Source organism: Sinocyclocheilus anshuiensis, unplaced genomic scaffold (genome assembly GCF_001515605.1).
Source record: "Sinocyclocheilus anshuiensis isolate Anshui unplaced genomic scaffold, SAMN03320099.WGS_v1.1 scaffold677, whole genome shotgun sequence".
Classification (NCBI taxonomy): Eukaryota; Metazoa; Chordata; class Actinopteri; order Cypriniformes; family Cyprinidae; genus Sinocyclocheilus; species Sinocyclocheilus anshuiensis.
The window spans coordinates 41,931-60,240 of record NW_015539875.1 but is presented as its reverse complement, the minus strand read 5'-3'; the positions used below and the strand labels follow the sequence as shown (position 1 = coordinate 60,240).

Sequence of the window (18,310 nt, the reverse complement as noted above, 5' to 3'; positions counted from 1 at the left end):
GACGTCGATATTGACCGACTGAAAGGGAACTATGATTGGCTGTCAGTCATTTAATCACAGAAATATTGCAGAAAACGTTGCCAAATTCAAATAAAGATTTTAAAATGTAAATGTTCCCATATCCAAATAAAAACTTTAAATTACAGATTTTGTGAGATTTTTTTAGATGGAAATATGTTGCCATATTCAAAAAAAAATGTTTTAATGTAGGCCAAGTGTCACCAATTAAACAAGTTTAAGTTCAGGTAATTGTCAGCCTCTTACATGAATGCATCTCATAAACAATTAGCAGATATACATGTAGCCTTTTAATTAACACACTAGAATAATCAAGGCTGATAGTAAGACGATGTGCAGATATGAAAGAAAACCAAACTGAATCTCCTCCTACATGAAGCGCAGTGATACGGCTTCGCTGCGGTGTGCAGTCGCTCGTGTATTTTCAGGGATCCTGACCGAGTGAAGCTTTTTCCGCACTGAAGACACGTGAAGGGTTTCTCTCCAGTGTGAATTCGTATGTGATTCTTAAGGACTTTTTTCTCAGTGAAACTCAGTCCACACTGAGGGCATGTGAACCGCTTCTCTCTGGTGTGAATTCGCACATGCATATTAAGGTTTCCTTTGCATGTGAAGCTCTTTCCGCAGTGATGACATGCGAAGGGTTTTTCTCCAGTGTGAATCCTCAAATGAGTGTTCAGGTTTGATTTCTGCGTGAATCTCTTTCCGCACTGAGGACACGTGAACGGCTTCTCTCCGGTGTGGATTTTCATGTGCGTATTTAGCCTTTCGTGGTGTGTGAAACTCTTTCCACACTCCACACATGTGAACGGCTTCTCTGCAGTGTGAGCTCTCATGTGTCTGGTCAGATGTTGTTTTTGACTGAAACTCCTTCCACATTCAGGGCAGGTGAATGAAGGCTCTTGGTTCAAATGCTCATCGCTCTGTGAGCAACTAAAAGGTTTTTCTTCAGAATTGAAATCGGAGGAATTCTGATAGTCGTGGTGCTTCTCGTCAAAGTCATTCAGTTTTTCGTTTTCTTCTTTCACCTTCATCAAATCTAAAGTGCGAATAAAATAAAAATATTCAGTTGTTATGTCACTCTGCAACGCATTCAATTTAGTTTTTTTTAAAAGCAAGATAAGTTTTAATAACATCATACATTCATCAAGAAGCTATTTGTTGTAGTGTTGTCATGGTACCAAAATTTCAGTATTCTGTACCAATACCAGTGAAAATCCACGGTTCTCGGTACCAATTTCGGTACCAAAGCAAAACACAAAAACATTCTAATTAAAAAATTTGACTATACTTCCATTTAATCCAAACTGTGTGCATATTTCATTTTAAAGGGCTTTTAAAACCTTCTAGAGTTATTCAGCCAAGAATAACAACTAAATTAGCTTAAAAAAAAAAAAATGTTTTGTTAGTTTGATGTGTTTCCTCATTTTGAGGTCGCCACGTCTCAGTGCTTTTATGAAGAGAACACATCTGCGCACCTTTCGGATAGAGCATCAAGAACCGGGTTGACCGGGTACCACCGGTACCACCGGTACTTAAAAAAACTTTTTCATTTTTTTAGTACAGACTTGGTACCGAAGTACCGGGTCTTTTGACAACACTACTTTGTTGATTGTAAAGAACTATTTTTTACTGCTTTTCACTGAGACCATCCCACATAGCACACCAACATCTCCAAGATGTCTAAAGAGTGCTTCGTCTGGAAATTATCTGCTGTGTAGAAAGATCTGGGGCCGTATTCACAAAACATTTTATATCTTAGCACGAAGAGTTTTCCTGAATAGCAGAAGAAGTTCTTATGTAAGAGTTTCCTTGTAAAACCTGTTCACAAAGTGGCTGAGAGCAACTTTTACTAAGGAATGGGGAGAAATCTTAAGCTTGTGGCTATGGATGATGTCATCAAGCTTACTAACTATGATTGGCTGAATGATTGGCTGTCAGTCAATCACAGAAATATTGCAGAAAACGTTGCCGATTCAAATAAAGATTTAAAAAAATAAATGTTCCCATATCCAAATAAAAATTTTAAATTAAAGATTTTAAAGATTTTCAAACAAAAATGTTGCCATATTCAAATAGTTTTTAAAATGCAGGCTGAACTTAGTTTAACAAGTTTAAGTTCAGGTAATTGTCAGCCTCTTACATGAATGCATCTCATAAACCATTAGCAGATATACATATAAGCAGCCTTTTAATTAATAGACTAGAATAATCATGGCTGATACTAAGATGATGTGCAGATGTAAAACATTAAAAAATATATAAATAAACACACACACTAAATGCAAGAACAGCTATTATTTCTTGCCCAACTTGTACATGAAAAGAAGTACATAATTAAATTGAAGGGAAATTATCCTGAAATGTTTCTAAATTGTTTATGTTCTGAGGCAGATTGCAGGCAACAGCCATTTTGGGGATTTTGGTTTGTGATTTGACTGTTTTCACAGATTTAGGAGCTGGTTTTAGCATTTAAACGCTTTGTGACTCTGTAACGTTACTCTTAGAGCAAAAATGTAGAAATCCTGAAATTAGGACTATCTGGTCTATTATTTTTAAGAGTTTCTTCTAAATCGGCTAGTTAGGAGCTACTTTTAGCCTTAAAGGGGTGGTTCATTGCGGTTTCACTTTTTTTAACGTTAGTGTGTAATGTTGCTGTTTGAGCATAAACAATATCAGCAAAGTTATGAAGCTGAAAGTTCAATGCAAACGGAGATATCGTCTTTTAAAATTCTGGCAGTTTAATGCCTACAAAAACGGCTGGTAGGGACTACAACAAGTTACTTCCCGGGTTCGTGACATCACAAACCCAGATAAACCCCGCCCTCGGTAAAAGGCAGCAAAGGGGGCGGGGCCATGCTGCGCTGCTTTAGAGAAGAGGATGAGAAAACTAGAGGTGCATGTAAAAATCTGTTCATATATGAATCGCGATTCTGTCTTCTAACGATTCTAATGGATTCACACGTTTCAAAATCAATCTTCAAAAGCAGCGGTTCTTTTAAAAGCTGTGCTTGCACAGGTTCTGCACGATCCTCTTCAATAATATCCTCTGCTTCTCAATCGAGCTCAAACTGATAAGCGATATTAACGACGCCGTTGTTTACAACCGGAGCACATGCCGCTGAGGTGAGGGGCGGGACGTTTAGACACACACTAGAGGCGGTTTAGCCAATCACAACACACTGGGCTAGCTAACCAATCAGAGCCCATCGCCTATTTCTGAGGGAGGGGCTTCATAAAAGCAGGAAATGATCAGCGCTTTTCTCAGAGAAGGGACAGAGCGGTGTGGAATAAAAGTAAATTATGTGAAAAATAATGTGTTTGATTTTAAAAACGAAGCATTAACACATGTTAGACTGCACCCTATAAACACAATCAAGCCTAGAAAGAAACCCAGTGAACCACCGCTTTAAGATGTTTTGTGAATATGGCCCCTGATAAGCGTCTGTAGAAACTCAGTTTTACATGCATTCTAAATCACAAACATTATTTAGACATTTTCTACATACATCACGAAATAATATTTTGTTTAATCTCTCTCCCATTATCTGCCGATTCTACATTCATCGTTTGTTATTTCACAGCTCCTATGATTGTAAAAATACAGCCACGAAATACAGCTGCTGAAACTTTGTGCCTTAATCAGTAATGAATGATTGAGGAATGATCACCAACCTCTCAGTTCCTCAGTACCTTCATCTTTCACTCTGCATGGCTCTGAATAACTCAAGTCTTCACTTTCCTCTTTAATAACCGCCATCGTTATAAACAGTGCGTTTGAATTGCAAAAGTATGTAATGTACTACACAGATCTCTGTAGATTCGTCTGGAGTTACTCCTGCTTGCTTAACGTGAAGATTAGTTTTCAAGGACTATGAGAATATGCGCAATTATGCACCTGTATGCCAACTCGCATATTTCTTAATTAAAGTGCACACGGACCTGGCAACACTTTAAAGCGTGTTTCTTGATGAAGAAGCGTGCCGCACAACTTCTTCTTCTTCGTTGGTTTGATGGCGGTTCGCAGACCGACTGCACGCCGCCGCCGCCTATAGGGCTGTTGCGCAATAACGGGGCGCCAGATCCCCTTCTGATTCCCCTTAAAGGGATAGTTCACCCAAAAATGAAAATTCTGTCGTCATTTACTCACCCTCATGTCGTTCCAAACCTGTACGAGTTGCTTTCTTATGTTGAACGTAAAAGAAGATATTTTGAAGATCGCTGGTAATCAAACAGTTGGTGGTTGCCATTGACTTCCATAGTATTTTTTTCCTACTATGTAATATCTTCTTTTATGTTCAACATAAGAAAGCAACTCGTACAGCTTTGGAACGACATGAGGGTGAGGAAATGATGACAGAATTTTCATTTTTGGGTGAACTATCCCTTTAACAAGTGCTGGGTAGCAATCGATTACATGTAATCTGGATTACGTAATCAAGCCCAAAAAATTGAGCACTCATAATTAGTATATATTAAATTTTATAATGCTCATAATCAGATTTCAAACTACAGGTTCTGTTCTCGTGAAATCAGTCAGTGCTCTATTGTATTTCTAGTAATTTCATAATTAGAACAATATACACTATACACACTACACATATGTGAGCTTCAAAGAAAATAATAAACAACATTACTAAAATATGTTATGCATCAATAATAGCAAACACATGGCTAAAGAAGACTGCTTACTGTAAAGCAGGCACACAATAATTCTCAAAACAACAGCTCAGTTTAACAAGATGGTTTTGAATGGAAATAACAAATCAGGTAAGTAGATATCAATGTCATTGATAATTAATTTGGCACTATTGCTCCTCCCAAACATGTAAGTACAAACATTCCTATAGACCTAAATCTAAGATTTATGTATTTGAATTCCATATAAAATATTCATCCATTTGGATTATTAACATAAACTTAATGTGATGCACATTTGTCAGTCATACATAAATGAAACAGGTATTGATAACAGATTTCTGTAATAATATTAATAAATGTTTTAAACACACAATAACCAGGTTTATATATTTATCATCAATAAATCCAATTTGTTTCAATCTCATACATTTTAACTAATTGAATATCCTTTGTTCCATCACTAGACATATTTTAAATTGTTTTAAGTTCATACTTTTTTTTTAAATGAATAGTTTTCATAATGAACAGATTTGTGCTGATTCTAAGCAATTTGAATAAATGCATTTTAATTGTATTTATTTAGTTAGTTAGCTAGTTTCATTTGTATGTATGACTGGACTTCCCCAAAAGTTTCTTCATCAGGTTTGTAGAAATGTAGCATTGCATCACTTGCTCACCAATGGATCCTCTGCAGTGAATGGGTGCCGTCAGAATGAGAGTCCAAACAAAGCATTATTATGGATTATGAACTTGTATTTTAGTTAACAACGTTGTAATGCTGGATTAGTTTCAGTTTTTGTCTTCTCCAGATGTGAACTGATGGACTGGAGTGCTGTGGATTACTTGTGGATTATTGTGATGTTTTTATCAGCTGTTTGGACTCTCAGTCTGACGGCACCCATTCACTGCAGAGCATCCATTGCTGAGACACTGATGCAATGCTGCATTTCTCAGAATCTGATGAAGACACAAACTCATGTCTGTTCATGCTAAAAATGTGTAATCCAAATGGATTGAAGTTTTATTTGCAATTCAAATACATACATTTTACATTTAGACCCTCTTTTTTGTCTTAACATTATATCCCATGTGTTTATGAACCACTACTCTGTTTACTTTGTTATTGCCACTCAATCTTTCCTTTGCGAACAATTCTATCTTTGCCTTTTGTACCATTTACATGGTGTGCATTTCTTCGGCCAGTGAGCGAGTCTGTAGATTTCTTAATGAACAGAATCTCCTCCTGCATGAAGCGCACGCAGTGATACGTCTTTTATCCGGCGTGAACCCGCTCGCGTTTATTCAGGTTTCCAGACTCCGCGAAGCTCTTTACACACAATGAGCACTTGTAGGGTTTTTCTCCAGTGTGGATTATTTGGTGCATTTTCAGATGCATTTTCAGATGCTTTGGTGCATTTTCAGATGCATTTTTTCAGATGCATTTTTTCAGATGCATTTTCAGATGCTTTGGTGCATTTTAGCAAGGCTCTAGTGAAGGCTTTGCCGCACTCGGAGCACACGTGAGCTCTTTTTTTTGAACGGCTTCTCTCTGGTGTGAATTTGCACGTGAATTTTAAGGTTCCCCTTGCATGTGAAGCTCTTTCCGCAGTGATGACACGTGAAAGGCGTTTCTCCAGTGTGTTTCCACATATGAGTGTTCAGGTTTGATTTTTGTTTGAAACTCTTTCCGCACTGAAGGCAGGTGAAGGGGTTCTCTCCAGTGTGAACTCTTATGTGAATCTGAAGGTTTTTCTTCTCTCTGAATCTCTTCCCGCACTGAGGACACTTGAACGGCTTCTCTCCGGTGTGGATTCTCATGTGTGTTTTAAGCCTGTCTTTACGTGGGAAACTCCTTCCACACTCCACACACGTGAACGGCTTCTCTCCGGTGTGGACTCTTACGTGCAGCGTCAGGAAGTATTTTTGTCTGAAACTCTTTCCACAGTCAGGGCAGGTTAATGAACGTTTGGCTTGCTTTCGTTTAGTCTCGTCTTGGCTGAAATGCTCGTCGCTCTGTGAGCAACTAAAAGGTTTTTCTGCTGGACTGAAATCAGAGGAATTCTGATAGTAATGGTGCTTCTCGTCAAAGTCATTCAGGTCGTTTTCTTCCTTCACTTTCATCAAATCTAAAGTGAGAACAAAACAAACAGTCAAAATGTATTCCAAGAAAGGGAATTCTTGTGTGTCGGTCCTTGTATCAACATGTTCTTACTTCTTTGTGAACTGTATTCTTATTGCCAATGTCTGTATTTGTGTTTATATAAAAGATCATAATTTATTGAATGCATTTCTGAAACTAGAGGCGAATCCCTTTTGAGTGATTGCAGGGTCTTGTCTGTTAATGCAAGGATGTATTTTTGTAAATCTGATTATCTGTGTTCATGATGATGTAATATGTACTCTGTAGAACTGCAGCTTGTTAAGATGAATAAATCAAGTAAAAATATAGCAGCAAGCAGCAATTTTCAGGGCCAAGCACTACAAAAGCAACAAGCCAGCAAACATCACACCAACTACAGCAATGAGTTATTGATGCCATTTTGAAGATGATTTTAGTCAAAAACAAATGTGAAAAATCATAAATACAAGCACTACTAATATGATTTAATGGGTTATCACTTTTGACCAATAGGTGGCACTCTTGGTGAAAACTCAATGTGAGGTGAAAATGGCACACACAAAGTTTGGTGTCAATATCTCAAAGCTTTGCACAAATACAGTAATTTTGGTATCATTCCAGCTAATTCATTGATGTGTTAAACGATAACCATTTCATATATTGACACCAAATCCATAACTTTTTGCCAGCATGGTCTGAAGATGTTCTGGGTCAAATTTGGTGAAAATTGGATGAACGATCTAGGAGGAGTTAAAAAAAAAAGCATGTTTTTTCAGAAAATCAAATTGGCAAAAAGAAAGTTCGGCTGACTATGGCAAAATTGGTATCTATGTTGTCAGCATGACCCAAAGAATATATTGAGTTTCATTACAATAGGTTAATACACTCATTATTTATTAGCATTTTTGGAAATTTTATTATAAATTTTGGCCCAAAACATTTTGAGACACATACTGAATTTTGTAACGATATGCCAATGTGTTTGTAAAATATAGCATTTTATGAAAAAACAAATAAAAATGGCTGACGCCCAAAATGGCTGACATGGGAAAATTGGGTATGGTTTGACTCAGCATGCCTCACCGAATTTTAGGGGGGGGGAAACGTTTTGTGATTTTTGGCCAAACCATTCAGAAGTTATAAGCAAAAATAGCCATTTTCATATCTCCAGACCACTAGGTGGCACTATGCCGAAACTGTGCAGAACTGTGCATGGCAAATATGGCCCAAACATCCAGTTTGGTTTCGTGAGACCATAGGAGCTTTCACAACGCATAGTTCTAGAAACATAGTTATAGGAACTGGCCGTTTTCCTGGTTGTATTCGCACTGGCAGTCGACAGAGACGTCTACAAACATCAATTGGTCGCCTTCTATTGGTGGCTTGTGAAAACCAATAAATCCTAATGGAATATGTCCCAAAATACACTACAGGAAACCATTTTTTAATGGTTTTAATGGTTGATAGTTTGTAATGGTATGTGTAAATCATTAGAATTTCTGTGATATTGTTTTTTCAGCAGGGTAATGTTCAGGTACGTCCTCAAAACATCTTAAAGAGAAATTCATCTGTTGAAGAAGAAATCAAAAAAGTCTGTTACATGCATCGTATATCACAAGACACTTTATAAATATCTATTTAACATCTGACGTGAAACGTCTCATAGAGGTCTTGCAGATGAGAAAACGCTCTAAAAACACCTCTTCCAGATGAAATAGTTTTTTTTGTTTTCCTTAAACCCATTTATTTCACATCTCCCGTGACTGTGTGTGTAAATACCGTGAAGCTGCTGAAACTTTGTGCCTTAATCAGTCATGAATGATTGAAGAATGATCACAAACCTCTCAGTTCCTCAGTACCTTCATCTTTCACTCTGCATGGCTCTGAATAACTCAAGTCTTCACTTTCCTCTTTAATGAACTCCATTGTTATAACAGTATGTTTGAATTGCAAAAAGATGTACTAGATAGAAACGATCCGTAGTTTCATCTGGAGTTACTCCTGCTTGTTTGCCACGTTTTGTCGATGAAAATATATTTAACCAATTATTAACCTGAATCCGACCTCGCGTATTTCTTTATGGCTGTTGAAGTGCGTTGAGTAGATGTAAGATGCGCTGCATAACTTTGAACGGAACCGTGTGTTGTTCTTCTTCTTTGGTTTGTTGGCTGAATGCATGCCGCCGCCTACTGGACTGTTGCGCAATAGTCGGTCTGATTTTGTCCAATTTATCTCAAGATATCCCTTTTAGCCCCAAAACATTCACGATGCAACAAGTGGGGAAATATAACTCGATAAAAGCATCATTATTTCATTTGTATACAGAGGTTGGAAGGCCTGTTATCAAAGTAAGTCTTTTGATCTTCTTTAGCAATATATTGATTGCATTATGCCAATGGCATATATAGGCTAAATCCATAAATCGGAAAAAGCACTTTTTCGTGTGCTTTTCCAAAGGCATGGCACACATGTAGCTCCAGAACTGTATTATAGATAACTTGATACCCTTTTAGATGAAGTTTCTGAGAGAAAAAAAAAACGTATTCATGGTTCTATAGATATTAGATCTCAATGTGGCTCCCTGTACAAATTATTGAATTTTACACATTTGCAATAAATATAAGCAACGCATTATTCAACGCGTTTTACTTCTAGATTTACATATTAAGTTGCTCAAGCAAGTGGCAAAACATTTAAACTACTTTGATATTTTCTTTTATATTTGCTCAAGCAAGTTGTAAAACAATTACTTTTCTTACATGATCACAGACGCTGTAAATTAAAACAGTCAGCTTTTCTTTTGCATTTAAATCTTTATTACAAGCAATCTTGTGGTTTTTCTACCTCCACGAGTGCATCGGTTGCCTTGTTTATCTAGTGTTTTAAACCTAGCTAAAGAGCCATAGGTGTTGACTGTGAAACACAGTAGACTTTAGTAGCATGCATTTATTGTGTAATTACTACATTTTCGTGTCAATCCATGTTCATTTTTACTGTTCATTTGAAACCATTTACACATTTTGAAAAGGAAAGAGTGCATGATTCACTCACGCTGTTTGTGTAACTACTCCTCTCCTCAATACTTAAAGACTATTCATTTTTTTTATCTTAATTGTAATGGTATTGACAATATATTTGTCAAGTTGTCAGACATAACTGAATGTATGTCCAACTGAAGGGACACTATATTATTCATATTTTAATCATTTAATTATTATTAGTTTTAAGAAATATGTTACTGTTGTAAAGTACAATTACACTGTAAAAAGAAACTAATATTTGATAATGAAAAATAGGCTACTTATTTTATTTTACACAAGTTACAATACTAATATTCATATTTTTTAGGCAAGTCCTGATGATTTGAGAAGGCTAAATTGATCAAACATAGGCTATAGGCTATGATCAATTCATTGTCTGCCGCTGGCCTTTACTTAAAAATACAAAAAAACGTACATTTAATGAACAAAAAAATACTCCAAATGTTTTTCTAAATTTACTTTATAAAAGGGAATGTGTGCAAATGTATAGGGCCCCATTCCTATATTTTGCCTGGGGCCCCCAATTCACTAAATCCGGCCCTGATTCCTCCAAGTCAAACACATTATCAGAACGTCCTATTTTTTGTAAACGTATAAGTTTAGGCTGCTTAGGAACATGTGACAAACTTAACCTACAGGAATAATGTCTGTAACTCATAACCAGAGGATAAGAGCAACCCCAGCACATACTGGGCATTAAGGCATTTCATTCTACAGAAGTTATTAGTGATGAATCAAACCTGTTTGTTGCTCAGCATCCTTTATTTCGCTTGCTTCTAGATCACCCGTGTCTTCACTCTCTTCTTTAATAAACTCCATGCTTATAATATTATGTTAAGTAGATCTCTAAGCTGTTTGGTTTGCTCATGTTTAAGATGAATAATTACCTGAAATAATCTCTCTGTTACTCATTTCACATAACCCCATTACAGCATGTAGTACTTACTGTTGTGCTGTAGTACAGCTGTAAACACTTTAAATCCATCTGAGCGCTCTAACACCGTAAATACTGATGGGCTCAAAACAACAACAAACTAGTCTGGCGCAGCATTATGACGCATCACACAACACACATCAAAATAAAAGTCTTGTTCATATGTTACGGGATACTACTACTACTACTACTAATAATAATAATAAAATTAACAAATTATTAATTTCAATACCACAAAACGTAATTTTAATTATACTTACATAAACAGTGTAAATATATATTCTGAGTGGAGTCCCGCTTGGTAGTATTTTCACATCGTTGTACGACATGTGTATTTTAATTTTAATTTCACCAGATAAAATTATCCCGTGTCCGTATATTTCATCCTCAATATAATATGGAAACAGCGAACGAACAAGACTTTTATTTTGATGCGTGTTGGCGTCATAATTCCGCGCCGGCGTATGCTGGGGTTCGGCTGAGAGGTTTGTGGACTTGAACCCATCCGTATTTAAGGCGTTTAAACTGATTTAGAGCATTTTTCTTTTTTTAGAAATGTATTGCAAATTAAGGTAGAGTGTTAAATGTAATGGAGCTGCATTAGTGACTGTATAAACGACGTGTAAGTCGAGTTGCAGAAAGACTATTGTTTTTAATTACTTATTTTATGTATTATTTAATTTTCAGTTCATTATCCTCATCATCCTAAACATGGCGAAGCGTGCCAACAAATAGAAAAACTCAATGTGGAACAACTGAGATCAGTGTGACATAATATTACAAACATGGAGTTTATTAAAGAAGAGAATGAAGAAATGGGAATTCCAGATCCGTGCAGAGTGAAAGATGAAGATACTGAGGAGAAAATAGGTTGGTTTCTATTCCCATTACACAGTTTTTACTCTATTAATAATATTTTTGAAAATGTTTATGATCATATAAACTGACATTAGACTGACATTAGAGTTATAAAGTTCAGTTTTCATGAGCCATAATTTTTCTGGTCTTCATTTAAACTTATTAAATGATTAAAACAGTAAAGCTATTTGTTGAATTCATTTTATTACTGAAGTTGCATGGATTTAAACTGTCCAGCAAACATTCACAGAGTGAAGATATTCCATAAATTGCATCTCAATTCAGTGCATTATTTTTGCAAACTGCTCCTGTTCTTATTTCGGTGATGCATTACAATTTAACTAAACCAGTCGACTAAAATCTTATGATATTTAGTATACTAAAACAATTCAGGTTACTAAAATATGATTAAAACTAGGTGGCATTTTAATCAAGGCCATAACTAATCTAAATCAAAACCTAGCTTCATAAGTAAAACTTATTACGTAAACGCATAAACAATCGTGAATGTTAAAATAAGAAGCAATTACGAGCAATAAGACAAATAAACATAACAGAACAAAGACACGTGAAATTGTGTTTTAAGTTTTTTCAGATATGTCTAACATTAGGGCTGCACGATAAATCGAAATGGAATCGAGATCGCGATTCGACAGAAGCTGTGATTGTCGTGCGTATCTTTCAGTGAAGCACGGTTCTGTGATCAGCAGTAAATCTCCATCCAAAGGCCAGAGGGCGCTCTCGCGCTGAAACTCCAAATACGCCTCGCAGAAGAAACCCAGAAAATGCCTATCGCAGCAGCTGAATAAACCGAAGATTCAACTGCTTTCATTGATTCAACGTGACTAATAAACACACGACTACGGCAATATACGGTTTATCTGAGTTCTTATTATTATAATTTTCATTAAAATAAAATATGTTTATTATGCAATGCCTTTATCACTGCTTAAATACTATGAAATATGTTGCGTGCCTTATTCTGTGTAAGAAGCCACATCATCTCACAGAAGGATTTATTTCAAACACTCGACTGACGTTATGAGTTTGGAGTAAAAATATGTTATTAAATGTGGTATTTTCACATGCTTTCAGATGGAGCAGCATTTACTACACAGAGCCGTAGTTCACTGAGAAGCTATGCAAACAGCTGTCATTATCGCGAACGATTTCTTCGATTTCATAATCGTGCGATTAAAATCGTCTGCGTTTTTTTTGCGTAGCTTGTCAGTGAACTACGGCTCTGTGTAGTAAATGCTGCTCCATCTGAAAGCACGTGGTGATGATTTACTGCTGATTACAGAACCGGCTTTTTTTTTTAAATGCGCATGACAATCGCATTCGATTAATCGTGCAGCCCTATCTAACATAGTATTCAAGTAATAAATACTACAGTCGTTGAATAAAAAAATACTCTTCACCCTATGATGCTACAAAAGCTATTCAGTGGAGCAGTGAGTGATTTTCTCTTTCCCTCGGAGGCTCTCTGAGTGTCTCCTGTTTTGGCCAAAGCTCACTGAATCAAGCTGCTCTCACTGTGAGAGCATGAGTCTCAGCTCGTTAGGAGAGAGGGCCATGAACTGAAACGAGTCTGCTGTGTTCACATTATATTACATTACAGTTACCCCCGGTTTCACAGACAAGGCTTAAGCCTAGTCCCAGACTAAAATGTAAGTCCGAGCTGTTTCAACTGAAAGAAACTTGCACTGATTGATCTTAAAACATATCAGTGCCTTTGTTTTGTCTGAAGATGCACACCAGTAATGGTTTTTCTAAGGCACGTTTATAAAAATTGCTTACATGTTCTAATTGAACTATGGCCTAATCCTGGCTTAGTCTAAGCCCTGTCTGTGAAACCAGGCCTTAGTCATTTAGCAGATGCTTTTATCCAAAGCGACTTACAAACGAGGACAATAGAAGCAATCAAAATCAGCAAAAGTGCAATGCTATAACAAGTCTCAGTTAGCCTAACGCAGCACACATAGCAAGGTTTTTTTTAAATTATATAATAAATAAAAGGAAAACAGATAGAATAGAAAAAGAATAGAGAAGCTAGTGTTATTTTTTAAAAAGAAAACAAACAGTATAGAGTGCAATTTTTTAAAATAAAGAATAGAATTAGAATAGAGAGTGCTAGAGTTAGAGGGTCAAATAAAGATGGAAGAGATGTGTTTTTAGCCGAATTTTTAGTTCACGCCATGACGAAATTACCGTAATTCAGAGATGACGACATGTGACATTTAACTCGTCACTTTCCATGTCCTCGGACTCAGAGTTAGCGCCTAAATGAATCTGGTACAACTGTCACATGGTCCAAGTCGTAGCTCTCAGAATAGAAAGTTGTAATAAGTTGAATTGAGTTCTTGTATGTAATTACACTTGCTTAATTGATTAATACTTGCTTTCTTTTTATAAAAAAAAAATAGAGCCTCTAACACAATGCTGGGTTGTTTCAACCCAACTTTCGGTCAGATATGGACTAACCCAACTTTCGGGTTAAAAATTTAATTCAAAAATGTAACCCAATGGGTTGAAGGTTGGGTTAGTCCATATCTGACCGAAAGTTGGGTTGAAACAACCCAGCATTTTTTAGAGTGTAGTATTTTCAATTACTTTTCTATTCCATGTACTTGTTTTCTTTTTATTTAAAAAATGATCCTCTAACAATAACGTTCTCAATTTTTTTCTATTCTTTTCTATTCTTCTTTTTTAAATGAGACCCTCTAACACTAATGTTCTCTATTCGTTTTCTATTTCTATACTTATTTTCTTTTTATTTATTTGATATATTTTTTTAAAACTACGTGTGCTGCGTTAGGCTAACCGAGACTTGTTATAGCACTTGCATATCATTGCTCTTTTGTTGGTTTTGATTGCTTCTGTTGTCCTCATTCCGTTGTAAGTCGCTTTGGATAAAAGCGTCTGCTAAATGACTAAATGAGTTCTGGAGCACCTGAAGGCTTTGGAGTTGATAGTGTTGCCATAGAAACACATAATTCAGCTCCAAGTAGAATGTCACATGTTGTCATCTCGGAATATTATATATACGGTAATTACGACATGGTATTTAATGGCTGTTGCTTTGTGGCATGATCCCCAGTTTTTTGTGTCTCAAATTGATTTTTGATCATTTAATATGTTAATTTTAGACCTGGTGCCGCTGAAAGAGGAAAGTCAAGAAATGAATGAAGTGGAGGAGAAACATCATGATTTCACCAGTGGAGAAAAATCCTTTAGTTGCACGGAGACAGAAAATAATTCCTCCAAAAAACAAAAAAGAACTCTGAAAACAAGATCTAAAAGTAGTTTCACTTGCTCTCAATGTGGAAAGTGTTTCTTGCGTAAAGGACACCTTCATAGCCACATGAGAATTCATAGTGGCGAGAGCCCATTCACCTGTCAGCAGTGCGGAAAGAGTTTTAAACAAAAAGGAAACCTTAAAAGCCACATGCGAATTCACACCGGCGAGAGCCCTTTCACATGCCAACAGTGTGGAAAAAGTTTCACTCAGAAAGGAAACCTTAAAAGCCACATGAGAACTCACACCGGCGAGAGCCCTTTCACCTGCAGAAATTGTGGAAAGAGCTTCTCACTGAAAGGAAACCTTAATCAACACATGAAAATCCATTCTGGAGAGAAGCCTTTCGCATGCCCTCAGTGTGGAAAAGGTTTCTCACAGAAACAATCCCTTAATTGCCACATAAGAATTCACTCTAGAGATAACCGTTTTATATGCCATAAGTGTGGGATGAGTTTCACAGACATGGAACACCTTAACAGACACATAGTAACTCACACCGGAGAAAAGCCTTTCAAATGCCAGCAGTGTGGAAGCAGGTTCAGATTAAATAAAAACCTTAAGAGTCACATGAGAGTCCACACCGGAGAAAAGCCTTACACGTGCAATCACTGCGGAAAGAGTTACGCTCAAAAAGGAAACCTTAATGTTCACGTCCGACTTCACACTGGAGAGCGACCGTTCGTTTGCCCTCAGTGTGGAAAGGGTTTCACACATAAAGGAAATCTTAAGAGTCACATAAGATTTCACACTCGGGAGACGCCTTACACGTGTCTTCAGTGTGGAAAGAGTTTCGCTTATCAGAGAGACCTGAAAATTCATTTGCATATTCATTCTGAGTTCGTTCTGCAGTGTTCGGAGTGTGGCAAGAGGTTTGCAGACAAGATCAACTTCTTAAATCATCTGCGCATTCACCCTGCAGAAAGGCTGTTTAACTGCGATCACTGCAATAAAAAGTTTCTTTTTCAGTCCCACTTAGAGATACACACGAGAAGCCACACTGGCGAGAGAACTTATTTGTGTTCTTTGTGCGGAAAGGATTTTAAATGGCTTGGCAATTTGAAATCACACCAGAAAATGCATGCTGGTGTGAATGCTTGTGCCAGAGCGAGCCACTTGAAACAGCAGCAACAAACCCATACCGGAGAAAAAACAGACAAGGATTCCAATATTGCAAAGCCTTTGACTACTTCAGAAACGTCAAAAACAGAAGAGGTGCATCCTGGAGAGAAGCTATACAGCTGCGCTTCATGTGGGATGAACTTCAGCACAACAATTTATCTGCTGGCTCATAAGAAAAGACACTGTCTGAAGTAGCCATAAAGAGCCAAGCTCGTCTTCAGGTGAACGGAGTTAAATTAAGACGCACCGAAAGATGGAATTTCTCCCAAAAGTCATTTGATGCAAGTTCTACGGCGGAAGAGGTCCAAATATGTTTAATAAACGTTTTCTTACTGTGCAGTACCACAATGTTTGAAGGGATGTTTTTCTATTCATTTTGGATTGTGGATTAGCATTTGTACGAAATTAATTAGGCAAGGTTAATTAGGTAGCACATCTCATACACAATAGTAATAGCATGAGAAAGAAAATAAACGTCAAAATAAATAAAAAGTTGTATTTAAAATGGAATTAGGTGAATGAATGGAAAGAAATATACACTGAACAAAAATATAAACGCAACACTTCTGTTTTTGCCCCCATTTTTCATGAGCTGAACTCAAAGATCTAAGACTTTTTCTATGTACACAAAAGGCCTATTTCTCTCAAATATTGTTCACAAATCTGTCTAAATCTGTGTTAGTGAGCACGTCTCCTTTGCCGAGATAATCCATCCACCTCACAGGTGTGGCATATCAAGATGCTGATTAGACAGCATGATTATTGCACAGGTGTGCCTTAGGCTGGCCACAATAAAAGGCCACTCTAAAATGTGCAGTTTTACTGTATTGGGGGGTCCGGGGGGGTCCGAAAACCAGTCAGTATCTGGTGTGACCACCATTTGCCTCACGCAGTGCAACACATCTCCTTCGCATAGAGTTGATCAGGTTGTTGATTGTGGCCTGTGGAATGTTCCTCTTCAATGGCTGTGCGTTTATAATTTTGTTCAGTTTATATATTTATATATACAGTATATATATATATATAAAATGAAATAAATGGAAAGAATGCAGATTGCACAGTACTCATTTAATTTATGATTAGTTCTGTCGTGACGAGATACATCACAATGTCAATGTGTTTGGTCTTGACGGAATAGATCTGCTACACTGCTGCTGCAGCAGAGCAAGTACAGAGACTTACTACAATCAATACTTCCACACATGCTGCTGTGAGCATGTAAGAAATACTGCTGCTGCACATATAACATATATGAAATAACCCCTATATATATATATATCACCCTGTAGCAGATCTATACAGGTGGAGCTGGGGAAGGTGGAGGGTTTAGCAAGCACTAGCCGAGTATTTGAATGCTGAGCAGCAAGCTTATTGGCTGTTGATGAGGAAAGAAACCAATCAGCTGCGCCGTGTGAATAATAATGTGATTGTGTTAGATTAGAGTTATCGACCTATCGGCCTGCGCCTTCTAGAGTTTCATGGTAGAACTTTGGATTTATTTTATATCTTCTTAGATATTTTGTTATGTTTGTATAAGTTGACAATAATAATTAAAAAAATAATATTAAATTCTTGTCGGTTTAATAGCGGTCATCAGTCTGTTCCTTGAGTAAAAATTCCATTCATTTGATATGATTTAATTTGAGGAAAATTGATTTTAAACAATAACTAATACACCTCTAAAGACAGACCTGTTGTGAGCTCTGAGTTTGTTAATAGATCGTATGCTTTTATTGAACCCTTTTGTTGGTGTTTATTTAACTTATTTTTAAATTAATTGTTTAATAGCAGAATTTGAGGTGAAAAACTACATTACCCATACTGCTGCAAAGCAAATTCCACCAATCAGAGAGTTGCTCCAAATAATATCTTATGCTCCACCCACTCTTATGAAGCGCAGCAAATGTAATCAAGTTGGTCTCCCTACACTCTCAAAATACTTACATATTTGTATACAGTATATTTGCGTATTTTGCAATAAACCTATTGCAAATATGTTGGTTTTTAAACATACAACTAACAACTTTAAATTAAGAGTTTTATATTTCTCTGTCATTTTTAATTTGATTGTCATTTGCAATGCTTCATGGGATTGTAGTTGTTTCCCTCTCTAAAGCTGTTAAGTTCACAGCCTTGTACGTTTGCAAAAGACATACAAAAGTTTGGGCACCCCTGATCAACACTGAAAGATTACCTGTTTTCCAAAAGTCATTTATATATATATATATATATATATATATATATATATATATATATATCAGGGGTGTTTCCTAAAGGGA

At 36.6% G+C, this 18,310-nt stretch overlaps 2 protein-coding genes across 3 annotated transcripts; one reads left to right on the top strand and one right to left on the bottom strand.

Moving 5' to 3' along the window:
* Window positions 1-202: 202 nt before the first annotated feature.
* Window positions 203-8,904, bottom strand: LOC107685275 (gastrula zinc finger protein XlCGF57.1-like). The gene is made up of 4 exons (XM_016481805.1): window positions 8,620-8,904; window positions 6,154-6,785; window positions 3,694-3,820; window positions 203-1,057 (listed from the first exon to the last, which is right to left on the bottom strand). The coding sequence occupies exons 1-4, from the start codon at window positions 8,702-8,704 to the stop codon at window positions 330-332; spliced, it is 1,572 nt and encodes a 523-aa protein (XP_016337291.1). The 5' UTR covers window positions 8,705-8,904; the 3' UTR covers window positions 203-329.
* A 2,286-nt stretch (window positions 8,905-11,190) lies between these two features.
* Window positions 11,191-16,379, top strand: LOC107685272 (gastrula zinc finger protein XlCGF57.1-like). Of its 2 annotated transcripts, none has more exons than XM_016481801.1 (3): window positions 11,191-11,238; window positions 11,441-11,623; window positions 14,761-16,379. In XM_016481801.1, the coding sequence occupies exons 2-3, from the start codon at window positions 11,539-11,541 to the stop codon at window positions 16,224-16,226; spliced, it is 1,551 nt and encodes a 516-aa protein (XP_016337287.1). In that variant the 5' UTR covers window positions 11,191-11,238; window positions 11,441-11,538; the 3' UTR covers window positions 16,227-16,379. The 2 variants fall into 2 exon arrangements, with proteins under 2 accessions (XP_016337287.1, XP_016337288.1); XM_016481802.1 differs by having other exon boundaries at window positions 11,221-11,325.
* Window positions 16,380-18,310: the final 1,931 nt, after the last annotated feature.

What these genes read in the sequence shown, in the direction of transcription:
- LOC107685275 (XM_016481805.1), bottom strand. Translation starts at nt 8,704, where the DNA reads ATGGAGTTCATTAAAGAGGAAAGTGAAGACTTGAGTTATTCAGAGCCA. An exon ending in AGGTACTGAGGAACTGAGAG is followed by an intron (nt 6,786 to 8,619) that starts GTTTGTGATCAT and finishes TTCTCACTTTAG; the next exon opens with ATTTGATGAAAGTGAAGGAA. An exon ending in AGGTACTGAGGAACTGAGAG is followed by an intron (nt 1,058 to 3,693) that starts GTTGGTGATCAT and finishes TTCGCACTTTAG; the next exon opens with ATTTGATGAAGGTGAAAGAA.
- LOC107685272 (XM_016481801.1), top strand. Translation starts at nt 11,539, where the DNA reads ATGGAGTTTATTAAAGAAGAGAATGAAGAAATGGGAATTCCAGATCCG. An exon ending in AGATACTGAGGAGAAAATAG is followed by an intron (nt 11,624 to 14,760) that starts GTTGGTTTCTAT and finishes TGTTAATTTTAG; the next exon opens with ACCTGGTGCCGCTGAAAGAG.